This window comes from Poecile atricapillus, chromosome 14 (genome assembly GCF_030490865.1).
Source record: "Poecile atricapillus isolate bPoeAtr1 chromosome 14, bPoeAtr1.hap1, whole genome shotgun sequence".
NCBI classification, from domain to species: Eukaryota; Metazoa; Chordata; class Aves; order Passeriformes; family Paridae; genus Poecile; species Poecile atricapillus.
The window spans coordinates 15,917,825-15,944,427 of record NC_081262.1 but is presented as its reverse complement, the minus strand read 5'-3'; the positions used below and the strand labels follow the sequence as shown (position 1 = coordinate 15,944,427).

At 57.3% G+C, this 26,603-nt stretch overlaps 2 protein-coding genes across 15 annotated transcripts in view; one reads left to right on the top strand and one right to left on the bottom strand.

The window, feature by feature from the left end:
- PKD1 (polycystin 1, transient receptor potential channel interacting) overlaps positions 1-21,696 on the top strand; it is an 81,166-nt gene extending 59,470 nt beyond the window's left edge. For 4 of the 7 annotated variants that reach the window (XM_058849759.1, XM_058849760.1, XM_058849757.1 and 1 more), the window contains 27 exons: positions 108-258; positions 724-876; positions 3,309-3,453; positions 4,275-4,877; positions 5,292-5,448; positions 5,716-5,968; positions 6,464-6,659; positions 7,263-7,433; positions 7,728-7,871; positions 8,354-8,564; positions 9,132-9,258; positions 9,859-9,975; positions 10,108-10,157; positions 10,297-10,499; positions 10,973-11,078; positions 11,639-11,757; positions 12,168-12,370; positions 12,853-13,047; positions 13,264-13,403; positions 13,937-14,064; positions 14,722-14,887; positions 15,393-15,518; positions 15,633-15,807; positions 16,196-16,483; positions 16,815-16,949; positions 17,202-17,516; positions 17,850-21,696. In XM_058849759.1, coding sequence (XP_058705742.1) covers positions 108-258; positions 724-876; positions 3,309-3,453; positions 4,275-4,877; positions 5,292-5,448; positions 5,716-5,968; positions 6,464-6,659; positions 7,263-7,433; positions 7,728-7,871; positions 8,354-8,564; positions 9,132-9,258; positions 9,859-9,975; positions 10,108-10,157; positions 10,297-10,499; positions 10,973-11,078; positions 11,639-11,757; positions 12,168-12,370; positions 12,853-13,047; positions 13,264-13,403; positions 13,937-14,064; positions 14,722-14,887; positions 15,393-15,518; positions 15,633-15,807; positions 16,196-16,483; positions 16,815-16,949; positions 17,202-17,516; positions 17,850-18,389 — 5,317 coding nt within the window. In that variant the 3' untranslated portion in view covers positions 18,390-21,696. The remainder of the gene's footprint in view (positions 1-107; positions 259-723; positions 877-3,308; positions 3,454-4,274; positions 4,878-5,291; positions 5,449-5,715; positions 5,969-6,463; positions 6,660-7,262; positions 7,434-7,727; positions 7,872-8,353; positions 8,565-9,131; positions 9,259-9,858; positions 9,976-10,107; positions 10,158-10,296; positions 10,500-10,972; positions 11,079-11,638; positions 11,758-12,167; positions 12,371-12,852; positions 13,048-13,263; positions 13,404-13,936; positions 14,065-14,721; positions 14,888-15,392; positions 15,519-15,632; positions 15,808-16,195; positions 16,484-16,814; positions 16,950-17,201; positions 17,517-17,849) is intronic. The other 3 variants (XR_009278767.1, XR_009278765.1, XR_009278766.1) reach the window with 3 other exon arrangements.
- Positions 21,697-22,197: 501 nt separating this feature from the next.
- The window catches only part of TSC2 (TSC complex subunit 2), a 34,241-nt gene continuing 29,835 nt past the window's right edge, over positions 22,198-26,603 (bottom strand). For all 8 annotated transcript variants that reach the window (XM_058849762.1, XM_058849761.1, XM_058849765.1 and 5 more), the window contains 7 exons: positions 26,491-26,577; positions 26,070-26,256; positions 25,178-25,317; positions 24,930-25,008; positions 24,349-24,440; positions 23,986-24,084; positions 22,198-23,425 (listed from right to left, as the gene is read on the bottom strand). In XM_058849762.1, the coding sequence (XP_058705745.1) occupies positions 23,258-23,425; positions 23,986-24,084; positions 24,349-24,440; positions 24,930-25,008; positions 25,178-25,317; positions 26,070-26,256; positions 26,491-26,577 (852 nt within the window). In that variant the 3' untranslated portion in view covers positions 22,198-23,257. The remainder of the gene's footprint in view (positions 23,426-23,985; positions 24,085-24,348; positions 24,441-24,929; positions 25,009-25,177; positions 25,318-26,069; positions 26,257-26,490; positions 26,578-26,603) is intronic.

The following is a 26,603-nucleotide window of genomic DNA, read 5'->3' as shown; positions in this document are numbered from 1 at the left end:
TTCTCCTGCAAATGGGGCAGTGCTGCCTTTGTGGGTCACCCACCTGCCTCCCCTCCTCTCCCTTCCAGCCCAGTCTGCACTTCACCCAAATCCCTCTTTCCTTGCAGCTCCATGGAAATTGGCCTCCCCGAGGGCTTCCCCAGCCTCTCCCACTGGCTCTACAATCAGACTGACACCGTGCTCCAGGGCTTGGTGAAACAAGGGGACCCTCAGCAGGTCATTGAGTACTCCCTGGCCCTCATCACCATCTTAAATGAGGTAACACAGCTCGTTCTGCCCAAGAGGGGCCTCCAGAAGTCCTTGCAATCACCAGGAGAATTTTTGGGCCTGATTTTGTACAACGATCTCTATAGGCAGGGCAGGAATTTGGGGCTGTACTCCTGTTTCCCTGCCCAGGAAGAGGCTGCTGCACACCTGGAAGCCAGGCAGGGATGATCCCCCTGAGCACAGGCACCCTGCTAAGCTGGATAAGAACTGCACTCCAGTTCCTAGTTAGCTGCTGAGAGCCTGTTAAGATAATTGCTTGGAGAGCAGAAGTAAAATGGAGGAAGTTCTGCTGGAAAACCAGCTCGTTAGATCCCTCTGGGGAGAAGCAGAGGGAGGAGATGTGGAATGCAGGGAACAGGTGACTCCAGCTCAGCTCAGCTCAGCTGAAACTGCTCTTCACTCTGTTATTTTCACTCCACCTTCCTCAGCTCTTGCTGTTTTATTTTCCACCCGCAGTACGAGCGATCCGTGCTGCTGGAGCCTGAGGCTGGGCAGGAATTCGAGCTCCGGACCTGGACTCGCAACAACATCACAGAGACCCTGAACTCTCTGAAGGTGAACACGGTGGATGACATCCAGCAGATCTCAGCTGCCCTGGCACAGTGCACGGTACGGCCCCAGCCCTGAGCCTCCAGTCCTTGCTGTGCCTGCCTGGCCCCCTCCACGTGCAGGGGGGACAAATGTCACCGTCTGCCCCATCAGGGTTTCTGTGGTGACGTCCTGGGTGCTGCCAGCTCTGCCCCTGGGAGCCCTGTGCTGCTCCTCTGGTGCCTGGCCTGGCTGGCAGCTGCAGCAGGCTGGAGATTTGGGGAACCATGGAATGGGTTGGGTTGGAAGGGATCTTAAAGCCCATCCAGTTCTACTCCCTGCCATGTGCAGGGACACTTTCCACCATCCCAGGCTGCTCCAAGCCTCATCCTACCTGGTCTTGGACATGCCCAGGGATCCAGGAGCAGCCACAGCTTCTCTGGAACCCTGTGCCAGGGCTTCCCCACCCTCACAGGGAACAACTCCTTCCCAATATCCAATCTAATCTGCCCTCTTCCAGCTTAATGCCATTCCCCATTGTCCTGTCCCTCCATCCCTTGTCGCAGGACCCTCTCCAGCTCTCCTGGAGCCCCATGAGACACGGGAAAGGGGCTCTAAGGTCTCCTCAGAGCCTTCTCTTTTCCAGCCTGGCTCTCCCAGCCTGGCTCCAGAGCAGAGGGCCTCCAGAAACGTTGGAATAAATTCCTGGGGGGATCACAGAACCTGTGAGGACAGGCTGGGCTCCCATCAGGAGTAACACAAGTAGAGCTGCTTTGGGCCAGGGGCCAGTGCCCAGGTCTGATTCTCCTCCCAGCCCTGTTTGTGCCCTACAAGATGAGAAAGCCCTCTCTGCTCTGCTGTGCTGCTCACAGGAAGCACTGTGATCCTGGCAGCCCCCGTTGCCAGTGCTGGGGCTGGTGCCTGCTGGGTTCAGGAGGGAAGAGAGCCCAGTTGTGTAATGCCCTTGTGCTCTGGTGCTCAGCCAGGCTGCTCTGGCTCCTCCTCACACCCTCCCTAATCTTTGCTTTGGGGACTGGTCAGGTACCTCGGCCCTGCAGGCAGGTCTGTGATGGGCAGGCACTGCATCCCACCCAGAGTCCTGATCTGTGGCTCAGGGCTCAGGGTCCAGCTCCCTTCCCTCCCGAGCCTGCAAACCTCAAAAATCTGTTCAAAAGAACCTCAAAACCTTCTGTTCCCCTCTGTTTGGGAGTTTGGGGTTCAGCACATCCCATTCCATGCTATACCAATTTGTTTCTGTCTCTCCCACCTCCTCCTGCCTCGTGACTTCATTTTGCTGTGGGAGCTTAGGTCTAGAAATAGAATTTTTATTCCATGGGAAAAGATGACATTCCAGGATTACTTTGTGCTGGAATGAAAAGCTTAGGAAAACAGTACTCCAGAATTTCCCAAGTGGCTGAGACAAGTGGAGCTCACACATTCCTTTCCTGCACAAGTGTCCATCAGGGCTGATACATTTTTGATTTTACCTACAAGGGAGAGGAAAAATCAGAATTAGTTTCTCATGGAGGGATAAAAAAAGAATCTTGGACTTCTTGGTCAATTCTCCTCCCTAAGTAGGAGCTGCCCTTGGGTGGTTCCTCCCCATAAGCCAGTGTCTTCCCCACCTCCCTGATTCCTGACTGCAGTTCACACAGTCTGTCCTGGCTTCTCAGAGTTTACAAATAAAGCAGCAGAGGGGGAATTCAAGACCTGCAAATGCTGTTTTGATTCTTGACCGAAACATATGGTGAATCAGGGCTGAATCCTATGATGATTAAAAGAAAGAAGATGAATAAGGGCTAGGAACGGGGTTGTAACAGCTTCCATGTGTTGCCTCAGTCCCTCCCATCCAGCCCTCGAGAGTGCAGGAAGCTCCAGGCCATGGCTGGAACATTCTGTTTCTTGGACACATCTGGGAGCAGAGGGAGGGACATCCATCGTGCCTGAGTGGCAGGATTCCTCCCACAGCCTTCAGGAGGATTTGGACACTGAAATGGATTCAGTTGGGGTTAAATCCTGCTTCCATTGGAGGTCGTGGAGTGGATGGAGGATCCCATCCAGCCCTTCCTGGTTGGTTTCTGTGTGCTCCCAGGGGGGAGATGTGCCTGGTCCTTAGGAGTGCACACCAGGGAACATGAATCTGGAATCACAGAATCCTGGAATGGCTTGGGTTGGAAGGATCAGGTTGCTCCAAGCCCTGTCCAACCTGGCCTTGAACAATTCCAGGGATGGAGCAGCCACAGCTTCTCTGGGCAACGATTTCTTCCCTTTATTCCTCTTCCCAACCCAGAAGCATCCTCTGCCTGCCTGTACTCTGGCACTTTGGAATGTGGTGGGAGGGAGATGGAGGAGTCTTGGCCACTCTCAGTGTGAGCAGGGCAGGCTCTGCTGTCCCCTCCCCAGGGCTGGACAGAGCATGGGGCACATTCAGAGTGAAAAGGTCTCCTCAGGACAGAGCCAGCTGGGCTTTCCCTGCTCTGTTCCTGCTCTGTCACACCCTGCTCCCTTTGCAGGTGGTGAGCAAGGAGCTGGTGTGCAAGTCATGCCTGACAAGGACCCTGAACAAGCTGGAGACCATGATGACCATTCTGCAAGGGGAGACCACCCAGGGCACGGTGACACCGACCGGCATCGCCGACAACATCCTCAACATCACAGGTGAGCTTTGTCCTGCAGCTGGGGACAGGGGACCAGCCTCAGGGACAGGAGCAGCCTGAGGGGAGCTTTCAGCCTCCCTCCTCTGCCATTTGGGCTTGGGCCCACATTTTTAGGAAATTGCATCTGCCATTTGGAGTGTGGCATCCCAGCCCTCTCTTCTCCCTGCACTTTTCCCAGGGTTGTCCTGGCTTTGGCAGCTGCTCTGTGGACATTTAAATCTGACAGTTGTTATTGTAACTCACTAATACTCTTAATAAACTCACTAATACTCCAGGGGATTCTCTTTTTAGTAAACAGTGAGTAACAGCTATGGCTTCCAGATGCTTGTCTTCCTGGTCAGAGTCCAAGGAGGCTGTCAAGCCTCACTGGGGCATCTGGGAGCACTGTGTGGAAGTTCCCACCTGGGTGACCCAGGGGGAAGCACAGACACCTTCTCTGCACCCCTTGTTACCTCTGCACTCCTTTCTGAGTGCTGTGCATTTCACAGTGCAAAAGCTTAGGAATGTCTGTTTGTTTGATCCATTCCCTCCCTGTTTCCTGAGCTGTGCTTCTCTTCACTACACAGGAGGGAAATCAAGTGTGTTGTGATTAAGTATTCCTCACCAAACCTGGTAGATTAGAGAGGCTGCAGGAGCTGCTGACAGCTTTGCTTTTGGCTCTGTGCTATGAACACTCCAGTGGGGAAGGTCATGTGCAGAGGAACAGTGAGAAGAGAGCAAGGAAAGCCTCGTCTGTTTTCTCTGGGAAGGTGTCAGGTGTTCTCCTGACTCTAGCAGTTATCCAGGCTGTTTATCACTTCCTCTTCATTTCTCTCCTGGCAGGTGACCTAATCCACCTTGTCAATACAGTTTCACAAGAATCCAAGCCCCAGGAGCTGCTTGCTGATTCCCACAATTTGCTGCTGGCTCCCAAAGCCTACAACCTGTCTTCCAGCCTGATGCGAATCCTCATGAAATCCCGGGTGCTGAACGAAGAGCCCCTCGAGCTGGTGGGAGGAGAAATTAAGGCCACAGGCAAGAGGTCTGACCCCTTTAACTTGCTTTGCTACGAAAACACACCAAACTGCCAGTTCTCCATCCCCCAGGCCTTCAACTCCACCCTTTCCAACCTGACGGATGTCATCCAAGTCATGTTCCAAGTGGACTCCAATCCCTTCCCTTTTGGGTACATCAGCAACTACACCGTGTCCACCAAGGTGGCCTCCATGGAGTTCCAGACACACAACGGGGTGCAGATCCCCATCGGGAGCCTGGACTCTGAAAAAGCCATCACTGTGATGGTCTCAAACAGCACAGAGCCCGAAAATCTCGTGGCTGGCACTGAAGTCATCGAGGCAAGAGCGTCTGTCAACCTGATTGTGATCATGGAGAGCAACAACAGGGAAGCAGGACTGCACTTTCAGCTCACCTACAGAGTCCTCAATGGTAGGGCAGACAAATCCACCTCTTTGTTAGTCCTTCTGTGGGAGAGGAGGGCTGGGTGTGAGGGGTAACCAGCGTGGGAAGGGATGCTGGGTGGCAGCAGCAGGTTCCATACTGTATGCTTGAGGTTCTGGCTGTCCTGGACAATCTCCATGCCTGGTGTCATCCTTGCTTGTGGATTCTGGCCCTGAGAAGCCTTTTGCTTTTCCCAGCCCTTCTGCTGAGCCACATCAGCCCTGGAAGGCATTGTCCAGTTCCTCTCCAGGCAGGCCCAATGGTATCCAGTGCTCAGAGGGTCCCTCATCTCCCTCAGCTCTCTGCATTCCTTCTTCCCTGAGCCCCAGTGCTGGCAGCAGACCTGTGGCTGAGTCTCCCAGGGGTTTTTAAAGCCCTTTTTGTTCCTTCCCCTCCCCACAGAGCATTACCTGGCCAGTGAGCCCGAGCCCTTCATCATGGCCTATCTCCATCATGAGCCCGAGCCCAACGAGCACAACTGCTCTGCCTCCAAGAGAATCAGCCTGGACGCCCTGGCTGGAAGTGACCACAAGCTCTACACCTTCTTCACCTCACCCAGGTAAGAGAAGCCTCCCTGGTAGTCCCTGCCAGCCTCAGGCTGTGCTGTGGACGCATGTGAGGGGTGCTCAGGTAGTCTGGGGAGCCCCTGAGTATCTGCACAGCCAAGGGGTGTAAATTACACCTCATTCACTGGGCTTCTCCTCCTTTTTGGGTGCATCCCTGCCCCTGTGGCTGGAAGCCTTCCCTGGGCACTTCTCCACCAGAATGGGGCTGGTTTCCCTTCAGGAGGTGGGGGAGTCATCTCCTTGCTCTTTGCCTTCTCCAGAACAGACGACCCCATCCAGAAATACTACCTGAACATCACCAACCACTTCAGCTGGTCAGCAGTGGAGGTGACCCTGGGGCTGTACACGTCCCTGTGCCAGTACTTCAGCGAGCAGGAGAAGCGCTGGAAGACAGAAGGAATTGTCCCCCTGGAGGAGACCAGGCCAGACCAGGCTGTGTGCTTGACCCAGCACCTCACAGCCTTTGGGGCCAGCCTGTTTGTGCCCCCAAACTCTGTCCAGTTCATCTTTCCCGTGAGTACAACAAAGCAGAGGCTGTGCAGTGCTGTCACACATAGAACAGCTTGTTGGCACCTGGAGCAAAGCCATGGGCTCCTGTTGGTTTCATGTCCAAGCTGGCACCAGCACAGGCATCTGGGAGCCTTTGGGAGGTGCAGATGGGCACAGCTTGGGGGAGGCTGTGTCCCCTGGTTGGGAGTCGTGGCTGGAAGCAGAGAGCTTTGCAGATGGCTTTAGTCCCTGGCCTGGATGCATCGCATCGTGTTCCCCTCTTGGGAGGTGCCAAAGGTTCCTGGCAGCTGTCACCCAGCACTGTTTGATCCCAGGGAGTCACACCTGCCAGCTGCTCCTTGCTTCCCAGGGGCCTCCAGCTCCTCCTCGCCGCGTCCCCGGGACGGGAGCGGGAGCAGGGAGCTCCTGGCGGCTCTGTGGGGCCACGGCCAGGAAGGAGGCAGGGAATGGGAACGGGATCCTCCTGGGGCTGCCTTTCAACACTTCTCTCTTCTCCAGGCTCCAGGCCCAGGGCTGAACTACATTGTGCTGCTGACGTGTGCCGTGTGCTTTGTCACCTACTCGGTGGCCGCGCTGATCGTGCACAAGCTGGACGTGATCGACATGAACCGCGTGGGGGTGATTCCCTTCTGCGGCAAGAACGGGATGTACAAATACGAGATCCTGGTGAAAACGGGCTGGGGCAGAGGATCAGGTGAGCCCACAGCCTGCTCCCGTGCCTGCTTCCCAGGGGAGCACCTGCAGTTCACCTGAGGTCCCACCTCAGCACGTCTCGCTCTGAATGCTCCCCGCAGGGCCCAGAGCTGAGCTGCAGCTTCAGTCCAGGGCTTCCCACAGCATTCCCAGATCTATTGTGGGATGATGGTCAAGAGAATGGTTTGGGTTGGAAGGTTCCTCAAAAACCTTCTGGTTCCAAACTCCTGACATGGGCAGGGACACCTTCCACTAGCCCAGGCTGCTCCAGCACTGGCTGTTGTGGTGGGACAGGCAATTGCTGCTGGAAGGAACCACCAGGAGAGAGAAATTCCCCCATCCTGTCTCCCCTGACTGGGCTGTGGTTGCAGAGGCAGAGATTATTCCTCACTTCAGACTCTCTCCTGCCCTGTGGGCCCTTTGGATGGATCCTTTTGCTGTCCTCCAGGATCCATCACTTTGTTCTGAATCTTTCCCAGCAGCGGGCACAAAGTTTGGCTCCTCTCTGGGGGCTGGGTTTGTAGCTAGAGCTGTCACAGGCAGGGCTGGGGAACAGCTGCACCTCGGGTGGGCTTCCCTGAGGGAGCCCCTTCCTTCCCTGCAGGCACCACGGCCCACGTGGGCATCGCCCTGTACGGGGTGGACAACAAAAGTGGCCACAGGCACCTGGATGGGGACAACGCCTTCCACCGCAACAGCCTGGACGTGTTCCAGATCGCCACGGAGCGCAGCCTGGGCAGCATCTGGCGCATCCGCATCTGGCACGACAACAAAGGTGGGACATGGAGGGGCCACGTGCCAGGCCTGGACAGGGGGAGCTGGCCCGTGGTGAACCGCTGGATCGGGGGATGTGGAGGGGAGACATGGAGTGTCCCTCACAGAGCAGCCAGGTGCCACCCCAGACACGCCATGTGCTGTGCTCTGTGACCATGAACGTCCCCTCAGGGTGAGCTGGCTGTGCCACGCTCCCCTCGATGACAACCGTGGCACTGACGGTGCCCCCTCAGCTTTGCAGGCTCACACAGGGTGAGTGTGCCATGAGATAATTCCTTGGTCTCCCCCTGCTCAGGACTGAGCCCCTCGTGGTACCTGCAGCACGTCATCGTGCGGGACCTGCAGAGCAGCAAGAGCTATTTCTTCCTGGTGAACGACTGGCTGTCAGTGGAGAGCGAGGACAACGATGGCCTGGTGGAGAGGGAGGTGTTTGCTGCCAGTGAGTGCCCCACATCCCCTGGGTCCTTCTCACCCCTGCTGCCTGGGCCCCTCCTTTTCTCCAGGCTGAGCCCCTTTCCCAGCTCCCTCAGCTGCTCCCAGTGCTCCTGACCCTTCCCCAGCTCTGTTCCCTTCTCCAGCCCCTCCATGTCTTTCTTCTTGTGAGCTTCCTCAGCAGTGCCCTGCACAAGGGACAGGCACTGCCTGGGGCTGTGGCCACACTGTTTTGGTACAAGCCATGGTGCTGCCATTGGCCTCTTGCCCACCTGGACCCAGCTGGGCTCATGTTCAGCCCCTGCCATCCCCAGATCCTTTGCTGCTGGGCAGCTTTTCCAGCCGCTCATCCTCAGACCTGGAGCACTGCAGGAGGAGGGACCCTGTGGATGGAGTGTGGATACTCTGGAGTTTGTGGGGTGGATGTGGCCGCCTCAGCCGGGTCCCCACAGTGCTGCAGCCACCCTGAGTGTGTCACTTTGTCCCCAGGTGAGAGCGAGCTGAGGAGCTTCTGGCGGATCTTCGTGGCGGAGCTGCAGCGCGGGTTCTTCGAGAAGCACGTGTGGCTGTCCCTGTGGGACCGCCCGCCCCGCTCCCGCTTCACCCGCGTCCAGAGGGCCACCTGCTGCTGCCTCCTCATCTTCCTCTTCCTCTGCGCCAACGCCGTGTGGTACGGCGTGGTGGGCAGTGTCCACCTCAGGTGTGTGCAGGGCGTGGTAGGCAGTGTCCACCTCAGGTGTGTGCAGGGCGTGGTGGGCAGTGTCCACTCAGGGCGTGGTGGGCAGTGTCCACTCAGGGCGTGGTGGGCAGTGTCCACTCAGGGCTTGGTGGGCAGTGTCCACTCAGGGCTTGGTGGGCAGTGTCCACCTCAGGTGTGTGCAGGGCATGGTGGGCAGTGTCCACTCAGGGCATGGTGGGCAGTGTCCACTCAGGGCATGGTGGGCAGTGTCCACTCAGGGCTGTCCCCAGCCAGTCCCACCCTGCTCGGTGCCCTCCTGCCTGTCCCATGGGGCAGGACACAGCTCTCACCTGCTGGGAAGAGCTTCCTTGCTTGTGCCTTGAGTGTGCCCTCCCCGTTCTGAGGAGTCTGGGACCAGGACATGGACAATGGATGACCAAAGAAAGTCTGATTTTGGTTTTCAGGCCCGTTTCTTTCTCTGCACATCTGGAATTCCTGGTTGTGCACTTTTGTCTCCTTTTTGCTTGCCTGGCAGCCCCAGCTGCTCCTGCTGACTGCTGTCTCTGATCCCTCTTTGCTTCCCTGCAGCAACGTGGCTGTTTCCAGCCTGATCCCCGTCAGTGTGGACACGGTGGCTGTTGGCCTGGTGTCCAGCGTGGTGGTTTACCCTCTCTACCTGGTCATTTTATTTCTCTTCCGGATGGCTCGTGGCAAGGTAAGGAGTGGGGATGGTTGCAGGCTGCTCAGGTGGGTGGGAGGCCGAATTCTGCCTTTCCTGGGACCTCACTCCTCCAGCTGGGCTCTGCACTTATTGTGCTGCACCAGGGCCAGACCCTTCTGCCCCTCCCTAAGCCCAGATCACCACTGGCCTCTGTCAGTGCCCAGGCACCAAAAAGGCAGATTTTAGAAGCTGTTTGGGCACTTCATCCCCCAGGATTTCGGTGTGTGTGACAGACACCCAAGGCAGGAGCCCAGGAGCTGCCCAGTGGAGCCTCTCTAATGTCTGCCCCGAGTACAAACTGAGCTGGCTGAGGCAGCTGGACAGGGATGAGCTGGGGATTTAACAACTAGTTAAGCACAATTAGCAGCCCCATGAAGTATTGCAGCCAGCTGCTCGGGGACTGATGAGCAGCAAATGTGGCTGATGCTGCTGAGAGCACATAGCAAAAGCTTTCAAACTCGGGGGCTTCCCGGGGGCTTGCAGCTGGGACAGCCTGGGTGGCCCTGGTTGTGGCTACAGGTCACAGGAGGCAGTGGAGGATGTGCCTGGTCTCAGTGGCAGTGTCACCTCTGTCCCTCCTCGGGTGCCCTGCAGGTCTCCATCAGCCACACAGTGACTCACTCAGACCAGCAGTCCCTGGAGATCGACAACTACCTGGACTCCTCCATCCTTGACAGCTCCTTCCCCACCTTCCCCGGGCTCCAGGCAGAGGTAAGAGCTTCCCTGCCACAGCTGGGGCTGTGGGCACCAAGAGCAGCTCAGTGGCTGCTGAAGCTCCCAGCCCACTGCTTTGGCCAGGCTCAAACCCGTGTCATGTTCCTGCACCTTTGCTGTTCCCCGCAGGCCTTCTCTGAGCAAACCAAAACAGATCTGTTCCTGGAGGACTCCAAGAGGTGAGTGGGCTTCTGGAGATGGAGCAAGCAGCTCTCCAGTCTGTGCTTGGCAGGGCTGGGTTTGTCTCCCACGGCTGTTTCCCTCTACATTCCCACACAGTTCCTTTCCTCTTTCCTGACCGCTCCCGTTTTCCTGCAGCCTGGTGCCGTGGCCCTCCAGTGAGGCTCTGCTCAGCTGGCCAGACCTGCTCAGTGACCCCTCCATCATGGGCAACACCATCCAGAAGCTGAAGAGAGGCCGGGCCAGCCGCCACCTGGGGCTGGAGGCCCCACTGGCCACTGAGGAGGACACTTTGTCCCTTGGGCTTCACCAGGGACAGCCCCGGTACTTCTCAGCCTCAGGTGAGCCCCCCTGGCTTAGGGCAGAGGGGAACAGCAGAGCTGCTGCCATCTCTGGCTGCGTTCTGGAGGGCAGGGGACGAGGGTTGTGTCTGCTTAGTGGGGATTTTAGTCAGGGAAAGCAGAAATCCTGGTGGGCATCAGAATGAGGTGGGTGGTGCCACGATGGCAGTGGACTGAGAGCCAGGAGAGGTCTGTTCCCATGGGAATGCTGCAAGCAAGCAGCACTTCCTCACTGGTTCCAAAGCCACAGTGTGTCTCTGAGCCTCTAGAAATGGCTGGAGAAGGAGAACTTGGCCTTCTGAAGCAGCAGTTTCCTGAGCTGGGATAGCCAGGAGCTGGAGGACAGGGAGCAGGGGAGGGACTGTGGCACTTCTCCTGCTCCTCCCCAGTTCCAGCAGGTGGCTGAGCCATGCCCTGGTGTGGTGCTGGGTGCTGAGCTCCTGCCAACGCTGGCTGTGCTCTCTCTTTCCCAGATGAGGATCTGATCCGGCAGATCCTGGCAGATGGAGCCAGCGGCATCTCCCACTCCCAGGACCTGGGGCCGTACATGAGGGCAGAGACAGATCTGATCTCAGGCCTGTGAGTGTTTGGGGAGCCCCACGGGGTCAGAGCCCCCCACCCCCTGCCCTCACAGCCAGCTGAGCTGGGTTTGGGACCCTGTCACGGGTCACTGTGTCCCTGCTGGCCACGACTCCTGCAGCCCCACAGCCACAGCTCCAGGAGGGCACTGCCACCCTTCCAGGAGCCACCTGGAATGTCCCTTAAAGCCCCAGCTGTGTCTCCAGCACTTTTGGACCGAGGGCAAAGTGCTGGGATGAGGATTCACTTCATGGTGCTGACGGGAGGGAGAAGGGGATTCCACCCAAATCTGTGCTGTGTTCCCATGCCCAGGGCACCCTGCTGGGCACCCTGACCAGCACCCCCAGGGCTGGCAGCCCAGCAGGCACTGCAGAGTGGCAGGCCAAGGGAAGGGTGGGACTGTCAGGCCCTGTCCATGAGACACAGAGCGGTGTCTGTGCCCTGGGGACGTGTGTGATGTCCCAGCACTGGTGCTGGAATCCAGCCCCCTGGGTGCCAGGCTGCTCAGCACAGAGCCAGCAGTGGCACAGCTCCCAGCAGGCTCCCCCTGTGCCTGGCAGGTCCAGCGTGTTCGGGGAGAAGGTGGAGACTGTCATGATGCAGAGGCTGAACGACAAAGGGCAGAGCGTGGCACCTCCTCCCAGGGAAGTGAGCAGATCAGCCAAGTCCACCTGGACAGGTACCAGGGCTGTGCCCCCGGGGTGTGCAGGGACAGGGCCCATCCCACACCACAGCCCTGTGGAGGCACAGTGGGGCAAACTGGAAATAAAATAGAAAAGGAGCCTTAGGAAGGGCAGCTCCCTGCCTGGGATATCGCTGCTGTTTCCTGCCAGCTTCTCTTGGAGCCTGGATCTCAGTAAGCCCTGGGCCAGCTCAGTGCTGTGACAGTCCCTGCAGTGTCCCCTGGGGAGGCTCTGCTCCCTGCACCCTCTGCAGCCACCAGTCATAGAAATGTGTGGGATGATCCCTCCAAACTCACCCAGGGCTGGGATCTCTGCTGCCACGAGAGCCCAGCCCAGCCCTCCCTGTGCCCATGAGGACCCATTGCAGTGATGTTCACACTGCTCTCCCTCCTCCTCCTCCTCCCAGTTGCAGACCAGACGTTCAGGAAGCGCCTGCTGCCTCCCTGGTGCTCCCTCCTGGCTCATGGCATCAGCCTCCTGCTCTTCGCCACCTCCGCGGGCGTCTCCGTGTGGATCGGGGTGGGCTTCTCCTCCAGCGTGGCCCTCATGTGGCTCATCTCAGGGATATTCAGCTTTCTGGCATCATTCCTGATCTGGGAGCCCCTCAAGGTGAGCGTGGCAGGAGTGTGGTAGCACAGACCTGTACGTGGAATTAACAGCTGGAATTAACCTGGCACAGAATTGTTAAGGTTGGAAAAGCCCTTTAAAGTTACCAAGTCCATCAAGCACCACCTCTGTGTTCACCACGTCCCCAAGTGCCACATCCATGTGGGTTTGGGACACTTCCAGGCACAGTGAATCCCCTTCCCCAGAGAAACCAGGTCAGAGTGGACACTGTGTGCACTGAATGGTCTCTCCCACCCCATGTCCCTCAGGAAGGGTAGGATGTGGACACCAGCAGCACTGGGAGAGGCTGGGCTGGTGGCAGGGCTGGTGGCAGGGCTGGTGGCAGGGCTGGTGGCACTTGGTTTTGAAGGTCCAGGCAGGAGCTGTGCCATGCTGGAATGGTGGGAGCTGTGCCAAGGGAGCTGCTGCTGGAATGCTGAGGTGGCACAGCTCCCTGCAGGCTCAGCACTCTCCCTGTGGCCCAGGTGCTGCTGGAAGCCCTCTATTTCTCCCTGGTTGCCAAGAGGCTGCACCCAGAGGAGGACGACACCTTGGTGGAGCAGCCCTGCGTGGAACACGTGTCCGAGAGGATCAGCAAAGTCCGGCCCCCGCAGGGATTTGCCCTCTTCCAGGCCAAGGAGGAGGCCAGGAAGGTCAAACTGCTGCACAGGATGCTCAAGGTGAGACATCTCCTGCTGCTGAGCCCAGGGCTCAGGCTCATCTGAGCGTGGGTCCTCCCAGTCTAGCTGGGGTCTCCTGAGTGCTTGCTGTCAGCTTCTGCCTCAGTTTCTCAGTCTCTGGCTCTGATCCTATTGCATGGCTGTGGAAAGCACTGCCCTGCTGCAGGATGGGGATCCAGCCCTTCCATGAAATCCCGTTTTTACTCTGCTTCCCAGAATTTCCTCATCTACATGATGTTCTTGCTGGTGGTCCTGCTCACCAACTACGGCGACGCCTCCCGCACCAGCCGGGCCTTCCTCCTGCAGAGCTCCATCAAGCAGCAGCTGGGCAGCAACGACTTTCTGCTCATCAAGAGGTACCTGCCAGCCCCTGGGGGCCAGGGGAGTCCTCTCTGGGGCTTGTGCTCCAGTGTGTCCCGTGAGAGGTTCCTTGGTTCCACTCCACAGCAGTGGGCAGGTTCTGTTTGTCTCCGTGGTTCTGCTGCTCCCCTGGAGAGCAGAGGGGCCTCTGGGGATTGAGAGGTTTCATTTCCCTGAGGTTTAGTGATTTCTCCAGTGGGAAGGGGCTGTGGGAGTTGATGTTGATCTTTCTGGAGCTGCTCTAAAGAACAAGAGTTTCTCTGTCTCCAGAATTTACAGCCACAAGTTGTAGCCACGAACAGGGTCACGAGAGCCAGAAATAACATCTTGTCCAGAGTCTGCTCTTCCCCGCTCTGCACATGAGTTTAGCTGGATTAAATTTTCCCAGCTGATTTTCCACACCCCTGGGGCTCCCTGGGTTGAGGGTGTTGTCACTGCAAAGCCCTTGGCTCTGCACACATCGCTGTGGCTTGTTCGTGCCCCAAAGCCTGCAGCTTTGACTCAGCAATCTCACACCTTGCCCCTGCAGGTCGGATCAGTTCTGGGTGTGGATGTCTCAGGTGTTCCTCCCTTACCTGTACAACAACGGCTCTGGCCAGGAGAGCCACAGCACCACGCTGGGCACGGCACGGCTGCGCCAGCTGCGCCTGCGGGGAGGTAGGAGGGAGGGCAGGGATGGTGGCTCTGCTGTCACAGTGGGAGGTGACAGTCCTGGAGGGGGCAGATGGGCAGGTCTGGGTGCAGCTGGGGCTGAGGGGAGGCAGCACAGCTTGGGGAGGCAGCGGTTCTGCTCTGCAGAGATGAACTGAGGAGTGGATCGTGGAATCCTGGAATGGTTTGGGCTGGGAGGGACCTTAAAGTCTGTCCAGGGACATCTTCCACTCTCCTAGGGTGCTCCAGCCTGGCCTTGGGCATTTCCAGGAATCCAGGCACAGCCACAGCTGCTCTGGGCACCCTGTGCCAGGGCTTCCCCACCCTCACAGGGAAGATTCCTTCCCAATATCCCATCTAACCCTGCCCTCTGGCAGTTTGAAGACAATCCAGGGACCAGAGCGCTGGTCCACAGTTACCCAAGGCCATCTGGGATGTCTCTGTTCCACTTGCACCCAGCTAATCCACTCTGACCTGGTGGCATGGATATATCCTAACTCCTAAATTGGACAGCTCTCTATTTTTATTAATAATATCCATCCTTTTCTGAATTCCTGACTTGTGCATGCCCATTCCCTCACCCTGGTGCACAGGGGATGAGTGTGGAGGGGTTGGGAGGGAAGGTGAGCTCTGTGCTGGGCTCACAGGGTGTTCTCATTCCAGCTGAGTGCCAGAAGAGTGTCCAGGACATCCTGCAGGGCATGGGCAGCACCCAGAGGAGCTGCACTGACCAGCACAGCTTTGCCACTGCTGATTATGGAGTGGGCTGGGAGAGCACAGCCGGGAATGGGACGGCAGCGTGGGCACACTCAGCACCCGACCTGGCAGGGTAAGGGCTGCCCTGCCTGCTCCTACCCCTGCTCCCACCCCTGCTCCTCCTCAGGGACCCTTACAGACCTCTCACAGGTCTTTACAGGTGCTCTGGGTTGTTCCCAGCCCTTGCCTCAGCCCCTGAGCCTGGCAAAGGGCGGATGGACATGGGAATTCCAAATTCTGAACAGCAGCAGAGGGTTCAACTCTGCACATTCCAGGGCAGGGGAGCCCAGCACCCCAGATTTCTGCTAAAGGGGGGTGACAGCAGCACCCTGGGCACCACATAAATCACACTTCTCTGCTTTGTCCCCAGAGGCATCTCCATGCAAGCCTGGGCCACCACAGGGCTTGGGGTTGTTCTGAGGTTGGGAACACTGAGGTGGATCAGTGCATGCCTGTAATCTGTCTTGTGGAGTGAATCCTGAGGGGCAGGAGCTGCATCTGTCCCTTGAGCCTGGCCTGCCATGTAGGGGAGCAGCCAATGTCCTTCAGCCTCACCCACAGCTCCTCTTCCTCTGCAGGATCTGGTACTGGGGCTACATCTCCTTCTACGACAGCAGTGGCTACGTGCAGGAGCTGGGCCCTTCCCTGGAGGAGAGCCGGGCTCAGCTGGAATTCCTGCAGCAGCACACGTGGATCGACAACATGTGAGTGTGGCAGGGCAGAGGCAGCGTCCTGCTGTCACCTGGGCTCCTCAGGGGTGGCACAGGGGCACAGCATCCACGGCCCACCCACCCTGAGCTGCTGCTGTGCCTCTGCAGGAGCCGGGCAGTGTTTGTGGAGCTGCTGCAGTACAACCCCAGCGTGGACCTGCACGTGGCCATCACCCTGCGCCTGGAGTTCCCTGGGGCCGGCCAGGCCGTGGCTGCTGTCACCATCAGCCCCTTCCCCCTGCTGCGGCTCAGTGCAGGGGTCACCCTGCAGCTCCTCATGATGGTCAGTGTGGGGGCTCTGCATGGGGGGCTCTGGGGACCCTCACCCAGGCTGCTCACCGTGGACTCGAGCTTCTCTGCCTGGGGCCGCTTGTCCCCGTGTCTGTCACCCTGCCTCATCCCCTGGGTGCTGCCACCCTGCCACAGGGACACTGCTGTGGGCACTGGGGAGCTTCAGGAGGGATTGGGGTGCAGGACAGGATGCAAGGGGTGCTCAAGGTGAGCGGTGGTGGGACTTGGCCTGGTTTGGGGGGTTTTGCTGTCCTGGGGTGCTGCAGGGTCCCCCAGTGAAGCACAGCAGTCAGGGCTTGTCCTCTCATCTCCTCCTCGTTCCTCCTCTCCTGGTGATCTCTCCATAACCTCTCCTGGTCACCTCTCTGCTCCTCCTCCAGGTTTTCCTCATGCTGTTTGTGGTTTACTTCGTGGTGTCGGAGTCTCTGGCCATCAAGAAGGAGGGCAGAGCTTACTTCACCCTGTGGGGCAACTACAGCCAGTGGGTTTTCATCCTGCTCACCACGTGCACGGTGCTGGTGCACCTCAGCCAGGCCACCCTGGCTGACCAGCAGTGGCTCAGGTACCTCAGCAACCGCAGGGGCTTCACCAACTTCTACCAGGTGGCCTTCCTGAGCTCTGTCTTCAGCAGCCTGGCCGCGTCCCTCCTCTTCCTCCTGACCGTGCAGGTACGGGCAGGCTGGGGGAGAACAGCGTGGGTGGGTGGGGGGTGCCCTGGCCCTCCTGTGCTTGTCAGCCCCTGCACAGCCCTGCCAGGGCAGAGGAGGTGGTGGGGAGGCCACCAGGTGTGTCTCTGCTGGGCACCTTGGTTCTCTGGGGCCTCTGGGCCCTCGATTCCCTCGGGGAATTCAGCCGAGTGTGGCTGATGGGATGGTTGGGTCTGCAAGGAACCTGCAGACTGGGGTGTTTGTGCTATGCTGGGTTTTGGCTTTCTCACGTGTTTGAGAGACCCTTCCTGGGCTGGGAACGTGTCTGTAAGTCCCTCCTCTCCCATCCCAGGCTGCCCAGCAGCTGCGCTTCGTCCGGCAGTGGTCAGTGTTCGGGAAGACCTTCCAGAAGTCCATGAAGGAGCTGATGGCTGCAGGGGTGGCCTTCGCCCTCCTCCTCCTGGCCTACGCCCAGCTCGGCTTCCTGGTAAGTCCCCCTTCCTCCCAGAGGGGCTGCTGGTGGTCCTGCTGCTCCTTTTCCTTCCCCTTCTCATGACATGAGCAAAGCCCCTGGGTCCCCTGGCCACTCTGTGCCCATCCTGCCACCTCTGGCCAGGGGCTGTCCCTGTCCCAGCCCATTTGTGGCCACCCTCAGGGCCCGTGTGGGAGGGGATATTGAGGGTCAGGGCAACGCTTTGCTGCTCTCCCTTCTCATCACATCTCCTCCGTCCCTCCGCAGCTCTTCTCCTCCTCCTCCGAGTCCTTCCGCAGCGTGGGCAGCAGCCTCCTGCTGCTGCTGGCCCTTCTGCGGGGCAGCGCCAGCCTCCGGCCCTGCCTGCCCGAGGCCTCGGGGCTCTGCTGCCTCTTCTGCACCTCGTACATCGTGCTGGAGGTGTGGGTCGTGCTGCGGCTGCTGGCGGCGGTGCTGATCCACAGCTACCGTGAGATGCACTTGGAGCTCTACCGGCCTGCCTTCGAGCCGCAGGACTATGAGATGGTCGAGCTGTTTGTGCGGAGGCTCAAGATGTGGATGGGCTTCAGCAAAGCCAAGGAGGTGAGGGCGGCCTGGGGGCTCTGTGGAGAAGGGGCCCGGTGGTACAGAGCAGCATCTGCCATCCTTGGCCTTTCCCTGCCTCTGGCTCCTTCCTGCAGCCGGCTTCCCCTGGCGGGCGAGGGCCGGGGCAGTGGCCACCCCCGGGGCCCGAGAGAGATGGGGAACTGTACGGGCATCAGCTGCCCATCCTCAGCCCCGCTGTCCCACCGGCTTTAGCTGGGATCCAGCCCCAGGCCCCGCCTGTCACACCAGGAGCATCCCTGGAGCTGCTCGGAGCGTTCCCACATCCCAGCTCCTGCCCTAACCCTGCCCCTTCCTCCTCTTCCCCGCCAGTTCCGACACAAGGTGAGGTTCGAGGGGATGGAGCCGCTGCCCTCCCGAGACTCCAGCGACTCCAAATCCTTCCGGGGCCCCACTCCCAGCGCTGCCTCCGACAGCTCCCGGGCCTCCACGTCCTCCAGCCAGCTGGACGGGCTGAGCCTGGTGCTGAGCGCCCGCGACAGCCTGGAGGTGGACGCGGACATCCAGCGCCTGCTGTCGCTCTTTGAGATGCTGCTGGCGCAGTTCGACCGCGTCAATCGTGTGACGGAGGACGTGTCCCGCATCGAGCACCTGCTCGAGTTCTCCCGGAGCCGCCGAGCCCGCAGGAGGCCCCGCGGGCCCGAGGGGGGCCCGGGCCGGGGCTGCTCGGAGCGGGGCCCGTCCCCGGAGCCGCCGGGCCCGGAGCCGCTGTCCCCGCGCTGTGGCGGGGCCGGGCCGGGCCGGCTGCTGCGGGCGGGCCGGGCGGGCAGCGCGGCTCCGGGCAAGGCCACGGCGGGCAGGAGGAAGCGGCCCCTGCGGGCCAAGAACCGGGTGCACCCCACGGTGAAGTAAAGGAGAGGTGCCCTGGCAGGGCTGTGCCCGGGGCGGGCTGTGCCCGCCCGCAGCTGCTCGGCCGGGCCCTCCGGAGCGCTCGGGGGTGCGGATGGAAGGGGAGGAGGCCGAGCCTTCCCCCGGGGATGAGCAGGTGCAGGATCCCCGCTGCTGACAGGGGGTGTGGAGCGGCCACAGGTGGGCACGGGGGGACGGGACAAAGCTCCCCCCCTTCCCTGCTGGCTGTGCCGGAGGGGAAAGGGACAGGAGAGCGCCAGGCCTTGAAGGTTTGAACCAAGTCTTGGATTTTTGTCGACCAGACGCACTGTGGAGGAAAGCGACAGCTTTCGAGAAGGTATTTAACCCACCTTGTGTTCTTTAAGCATAAATAGATATATAGAGAAATGCTATCTACACCCAGAGCAGTTAATTTCCAGTATTGGCTACTTTTATCCTCCAGAAATTGGTACTATTATTCGTATTTAAAGAAACCAAATATTTAAAACAAGGGACATTGCAGCGAGCTGGGGATGAGAGACCCCTGAGCTGCCTCAGCCACCTCCGAGCTTGGGATTCCCAAACTCCCAGTGTGGGATTCCCAAACTCCCATCGTGGGGTTCCCAAACTCCCATCGTGGGGTTCCCAGCTCCCAGTGTGGGATTCCCAAACTCCCATCGTGGGGTTCCCAAACTCCCATCGTGGGGTTCCCAGCTCCCAGTGTGGGGTTCCCAGCTCCCAGTGTGGGATTCCCAAACTCCCAGTGTGGGATTCCCAGCTCCCAGTGTGGGATTCCCAAACTCCCAGTGTGGGATTCCCAGCTCCCAGTGTGGGATTCCCAAGGTGCTGATGTCCCTGTGTTCCCCTCCCGCCCTGTCCTCCCACCGTGGCCCCGGGGTGCAGGCGCCGCTGGCTGCTTGGCTTGTCTAACCCAAGGAATGTATTGCCCTAAGTATATGTATTTTTTATTTTATTTTATTTTTTTTTGGTTTACTTGTTCCTATGTACTGCCCAGCACTTTAAACAAGGCTTTCCTCGGCTACCAGTGACACGTGCGAGCTAAGAATGGGATAATATATCACAAAAGCAGTATTTTGTTTGTTTAAATCATAAACTGAAATGGGCAGGGAGGAGGGGAGCGCAGCCCCAGCTCAGGCAGCCGTGCCAGCACTTTCCCTGAGCACGAAGGAGGCAGGTGAAGCCCTGAGGGAGCTTTTTTTGGGGTCCTTCCAGCCCTGCCAGCTGGGATTCACCATGTGCTGGGCTACAGCTGCTGGGCTACAGCTGGCCTGTGCCATGGAGCCCCCCAGATCACAGCCTGGGGGTGCCTGAAGTCCCTCCCTGGCGCTGCCTTCCTCTCCTCAGCCCCATTTCACCTTATGGCTATTGTAAGTAATTTATACGGGGTTTGTTTGGTTTTTAAATGTATATATTTTTGTATGTTTGCTATATTTTCATAGCATCGGTACCGTGTTTGAAACATGTGGATAGGAGACAGAACACTATTGTCAGAGTTATTTAAAGGATGTATTAAGTGCTTCTTCCTGGGAATGTCCCGTGTATATAAGGATTGGGTGTCTGTGTGTGTGTGGTGCGTGTGCTCTCCTGGGCTGGCTCGGGGCAGTGGCCACAGGTGGATGGGGAAAAGCCCCCAGTGTGTTCCAGAACCTGCTCCATCCTTTGGGCAGGTGAGAGGGTGGAAGGAAAGGCTGAGGGGGGCAGAGCTGTAGGGCAGGGGAGACTTTTCCAGGTGGAGAAAAATAGCTCCTAAAGCACTTGCACTGCTCCATCCCCTCCCGAGCCTCCCCTCCAGCCCTCAGCTGTGTCAGACACTTGTGGAGGTTTCATTCCTGCATCCATGTGCTTCCTTGGCTGGGTGAGGCAGCCTGGCTGCTCTGGGATGCCTTTGGGACAGGTCTGAGGTACCTTTGGGAATCTCAGGTGCTGTGCAGGACAGATGTTGTGGGAAGGTTGTGGAGGGATGAGGGCAGAAGACGAGTGAGGTGGTGCTTGGTCAGCACGGAGGTGTTGGAAGAGCAGAGGGACAGAGAAAGGGAGTGCAGAGGGGAGAAATGCAATCCTGGTAACCAGGACAGGGTGGGAGAGGGCAGAGAAGGGCCCAGAGGGCAGGAGTGGGACAGGGAGGTTCCTGGAGCAGGCAGAACCAGCAGCTGGAGCCTGAGCTCAGGGCTGGGACCAGGTGCTGGTCAGCTTTGTGCTCTGTCCCCAGAAAAAAACCTGGTTTTCAAGGCAGACATAGAAAACTTTGCCTTGGATTTTTTGTTCCTTTAACTTCCCAGGCAGCACAGCACCAGGCTGAGCTCTGGCACGTCCATGACTCCTTTTTGGTGACAGGGACAGTGCCAGAGCCACGTCCCCAAACCAAGGCAGTAAAAGAAGCAGTGGTGAGGTGGCCCAGAGACCTGGGATGGCCCCAGGGCCCTTCCAGCTCCAAAGCTCCTTTCCCCACACACCTGCCCTGGCACAACCCATCTCACCTGTGTGGAGCACCAGGGGTGTAGATCCAGCCACCCCAAGGGCTCAGTGGGAATATCCAGTGATTGGGATGTCCCAAATGAACCAAGCAGGTCTTGGAAGTCTCTTGAAGAGCCAAAAAGTTCAGTTCCTGATGCAGAGGCTCGAGTATTCTTCCTCATTAGATGAGGTTGGGAGCAGGAGGGGAGGAGACAGAGGCAGGAGGGGCCAGCAGATGTTTTTGAGCAGCCATTCCTAAGCTAAGGGGCAGCTGGAACAAAGATGCTCCCCAAATCCATCTGGATTTTTGTTCCCAAGTGCCCGTTCTTGCCCTGCGTGTGTGTGTGAGTGTGACTCGGTGTGTGTGACTTTACCAAGTGCTCCTTCTGATCCCAGAGGAGCAGAAACGGGATCAGACAACTGCCCTACTTCCCTGAAGTACGGAGAGCAGCTCTGCCACCCACAGTTCCTTGAAAAGCCCAGCCCTGCGTGGTGGGCAGCACCCACAGCTTCCAGCACTCACAGTTCTCAGTGCAGCAGCTCCTGTGCCAGCTCCAGCAGTGTCCCAGGGTCCCCTCCATGTCCCAGCTAAGGCTCCTCTGCAGCCAGAGGCGTTCAGTCATGGAGTTACACCCTCACAGCAATAAACTTGACTCAAAGCCCATCAATCCCCCTGAATGTATATTTTTGTGTCTGTAGTCACCCAGAGATGGTGTCTTATTTATTGCCTTGAATCTCACAACGATGTATCAGGATCAAGCTGCTTAAATGAAAAATGAAACCCCCATCTATTTGTTCCAAGGGAGAGGGAGGGACTTCTGTAAGTGCCTTATTTTTTTTTCTAATTTTTTTTTTTTTTATAAAAGAGAACAATGATTGTGACCAAAACGCCAACGGTTCCTGTCTGGTCAGCATTTCACTGCAAACAAAAATGGTGTATTTTGTAACTGTGGGGATGTTTCTTACAAAGTGACAAAGTCAAATAAACACTGACTGCTATAAAACCTGGCTCAGGTGGTTTTGTCGTGCTCCACCCCACCCTCATTCTCTCTGCAGCCATCATTTCAATTAAGATCCCCTGCACAGCATGAGACACTTTCTTAAATCCTGCAGCCTGTCAGGGCTGGTATTAATGAATGAGCTCACTGGGGGTGGCACAAGCTGACAGAGGGAATATCCCCAGGGAATATTCCAGTGCAGGGCCTGGAACACAGCCAGGAATCCGTGTGTCCAGCACTCAGAGGGGTGGGGAGTGATTCCATGAGCAACAGGCTGGGAAACGAAACCAGGAAAGGAGGAAAGATTTACATGATCAGGAAAGAGTTTGAACTTTCCCAGGGCATCAAGAACACACAGATCAGACAAATATTTTATTTCCTTTACGACTCATAAACACTCGAACACAACAGACACTCGGTGTTCCCACACACCTGCACAGGTGAGGGCCCTTTGTCCCCTCACCTGTCCCTTCACAGTCCCACGTGCACATTGCACTTGTCTTCATCTCCCTGCTGGCAGCCATTCCCAAATCCACGCTTCCCCCGCAGGGACAAAGCAGGAGATGAAGTTCTCACAGTATAATCCAGCTGACAGGTGCCTCCCAGTTGGATGCTGTAGTGTCTGGTGCCCTCCTTGCCTCAGGAGGGGCTGCAAGTCCCATTCCAGCTGTGCCCACCTGCCCTGGAAGCTCCAACTGCACTGCTTCAGTCTCCCCCGAGAGCCTCCCTGTCAGGGAATGAACAAAACTCCCGGGGAGATGATGCCCCAAGACTTGTCAGCAGTCAAAAAGGGATTTATCAGCTGTGTGGGGAAGGATGAGACACCCCAGCATTCCCACAACCAGGGAAGTTCTGCAGATGGCCAAAACAGAGACAAACCTTGGGAACTTAAGCAGCATTTTGGGCAGAAAAGAACCCAAATTAACTCTTTCCAGAGCTGGCAGCAGAATGAGTCAGAGCTTGAAGAGTCCAAGTGCTGACAGCCCCGAGGTTCAGGGAGGAGCTGGGATTCTGGGGTACTCAGAAATAGCAACTGGATTTTCAATTTTCATTCCCAATAAAGTCCTCAAAAATCCCACAATTCCTGTATCTTCACGTGAGGATCTGCAGAAAATCATCCTTTGTCTGCTTCCACCAGGAACTGGTGTGGAAGGAGTCCAAAGAAAGGTTCTGCAGGGAAGTTCCCAACAGAGAAGCTTTGAAACAGCTCAGATCAAGCCAAACCCAGTGGGGTTGGGCCTCTGGGAGCTTCTGCTGGGGATCCATTGTCGTCCTCAGGGGCACCCAAAGCTCCTGGCAGGTTCAGTGCCAAGTCCACATGCAAGGAGCAGCCAGGCTGTGCCTTCCAGTCCCTGTGTCCATGCAGGGAACACAATTCCATGGCCTCCGTGTCCCAGCAGGGACACCCCGAGCCCGGCCCTACACGAACTCGGTGAAATCATCCACGGAGGAGATCAGCCTCTTCCTCTGCCCCGTCTCGTAGCTGGGAGGGGGGTCCTGGGGCATCTGGGGAGGGGGTTTTGTGGGGGCAGAGGGGTGCAGCTGCAGGGGAAGGCCAGGGCTCTGGTACTGTGTCTCTTCACGGAGCTGAAAGACAACGGAGAGCAGGTGAGCTCCATTCTCTCCAAAACTCTTCCAAATCTCCATCTGGGCAGGGCAGGTTACCAGGACACTGTGGGGGTGCCACTCTGTGTCCAGGTATTGGATATCAAGGGGAATTTCTCCATGGAAAGAGGGGTCAGGCCTCAGCAGGGGCTGCCCAGGGAGGTCTGGAGTGCCCAGGGAGTGTCTGGATGTGGCACTCGGTGCTCTGGGTTGGGGACAAGGTGGGCATCGGGCACAGGCTGGACTCGATGGGCTGGGAGGGCTTTTCCAACACCAGTGACTCTGGGATTCCAGGATTCAGCTTCCCAAAGCCCTGCCTGCCAGTGAAACTGTTTGACATTGCCACACTTGTCACTCCCACAACAGAACCGGACGATCCTTAAGGTCCCTTCCAACCCAAACTGTGATTCCACAACCAGCTGGATTCTAATCTCTGTACACACAGCCCTCCTCTCACTCAGCCACTTCTGGTTTTACCTGCCTCAGTTGCAGTAAGAGTCCCAGTCAAGCCCAGTTCCACCCCTCAGAGCAGCTGCACTCACCCGGTGCCGGAGCCTCTTGATGTGGCGCAGCCTCGCGATCCATTTGGAGGGGTAGGTGTCTGTGGGGTTGGATCTGCTGTGGTGGACCTGGGAAGCCATCTGGGTTGGGAAGGGTGAGGAGAAGCAGGGAAAGAGAGGAACCACATTAACATGAGCACAACAATAAAATTAATCCGATTTTTTAGGGCAGTTTGACAGCAACTGCAATCCAGCTCTGAGTTAGGACTGCTCAGGTGCCAACTCTGGCTTCAAGGTCAAGTAGAAAAGTTGTTTCTTTGCTTTTAGCAGGCCCTGCCTGTTTCCTTGGAAGCTGGTGATGGGCCAAGGCAGCAGCTGGAAGCTCAGGGAGCTGGGGGTACTCACGTTGGCATGCAGGGCCATCTGACGGGCCACGAAGGGCAGGTTCTTGTCAGAGATGATCTTGGCAACACTCGTGTCCACCAGACCCTCCATGTCTTTAAAGGAATAAGAAAAAAATTCTTGTAAGACAGTTAAGAAGAAGCAAAGGTTGCCTAAAATTAAATATCTGAGTCAAAAAAAACTGAGGAATTGGATCAAGCAAGTCCCCACAAGCTCCACAGCTCCCACTCCCACAGAACCTGCACTGCAGTTTAACACAACTGGCCCCCAAATTCTGGCTGCTCCGTAAAGGTTCGGGGAGAGCCTGCTGGGCTCTCACATGAACCAAGGTGTGAGCCAAAACCACCCAGAAGAACCCCTTTGGTAGAACAGCTGCCCCAGCACTGCTGAACCCTCCATGTCCTCCAGCTGGTGGAGGGAGGGCTCTGCTCTGCTGCTGGCACTGGGTCCTGAGCTTCAACACAACATGAGCAATCCAGAGAAGAAACCTAACTGGGAAAACTGGTTCCAGAGAGCTTCTCCTGGAACTTTTAACTTTGTTTGAAACTCAAACCCCCAGCAGAACAAGGCTGAGGAATTCCCACCTTTCCGACACTGCAGCGTCACCAGGTTACAGTCGTAGTCCAGGGGGGTGATGATCACATGCACAAAATTGAACTGCCCCTAAGGAGAAGCCAAAGAAAGAGTCAGAAACATTTCCCTGGTTTGTGAATGCCATGAACACACACCAGTGAATCCATCACAGAAAGCTCCTCCCATAATCCCCACACAGTTTTTAGGGTAACACACACACACACACAAAGGTTTCACACCCACAAGGAAAATCCCTTACCTTTATTGTGCCCAGTTTAAAATCCTCTCCAGAATCATTGTAAACAATGGAAACAAAATCATTCCCCAGATGCCTCTTCTTGTCACAGCGATATTTATCCAAATCCTTTGTGGGCATCAGAGTAGCAATGTGGAAAATGGCTGGAGAGGGAACACAGAGATCCTTAGGCTGGGAAAGCAGCAATGCCAGTAATAAAAATACAAACTGCTCCCTTGATAGGCCTGTCCCTGTTTGTGACAGCTGAATCCAGCCCCACTGGATGCTCCAGGGGTCCCTGGAGTGCAGCAGCCAGTGGAGCAGCACAGCAGCACAGGGAGGAGACCCTGGGTTAGGGAGGGAAGAGGCAAAAGAGCTTAAACCAGGACTTGCCCTAGCTGAGCTCTGCAGAACCCCAGGGAGTGACCTGCAGCCACCCCATGGAACTGGGCTCCATGTGATGGGCACAAATTTGGGAATTTCACCACATCCTGCTGGATCCTGGATGATTTCTGCACTGCTTGGTGCTGCAGGAGCTGGGGGACACTGCAGTGACATGAGCCATGGCCACAGCAGTGACAGCCCCTGCTCCAAAGTGCTCTCCAGAGAAACACAGCATGACTGACACCACCCTGAGCTTTTACAGCAGCTGGGGACAGCCAGCTACATCTCTACACCAAACCCTGCCTGCCTTAAAAGGTTCACAGAGCAGACCATTATCAAACTGGTGGGATGTTTTTTGTTAAGGCAGGTGTGTTTAACCTAACCCTGAACTTTATCACGTGGCTTGCAGAGCTAGCAGAGAGAACAGGAGGGGATCAGAGCCCAGGACATCCTCACAACCTCCCTGGGAAGGAAGCAGTGTGGAAGGCAGGCCAGTTAAGGTGAGAAGACACAAACCATCCTTCCAGCTCACCTTGCATGATGTCATCGTGCCAGCAGTAGGTGAACTGCCCATCCTCCCCACACACATCCAGGCCTCCCAGGTAGATCTTGTCTGGCTGGCAGTCCTTGAGCTCGATCAGCTTCCCCAGGCCTGTGAGGAACTCGGTGTAGCGGTAGGAGCCGTGCTCGTTGGACAGGATGGCGATCTCGTTGTTGCTCTGGGACACAGGGACGTGCCACATGTCACACTCAGCACCAGCAGCACCAGCCCCACAGATCCCTCCCTGGGATTAGGGTGATTGCCCTCACAGAAGGGTTTCATGCAGATTTTTAGCGTAGGAAATAGGAAAAGCAAGGCTGCTGTGGGAGCAGGGCAAATCCCACAGGGAAAACCCCACAGCTGGAGAGGTTCCCAACATTCCCTAAGGATTCAGGCCCCTGCACACACTCACCTGGCCCTCCCCAACGTAGAGCACTGCAATCTTGTGTGTGTCGTAGGATGGGATCTGGTCCAGGAGCTGCACTGACCTCTCAAATGTCTGTGAGCAGAACAGGGACCTGGCTG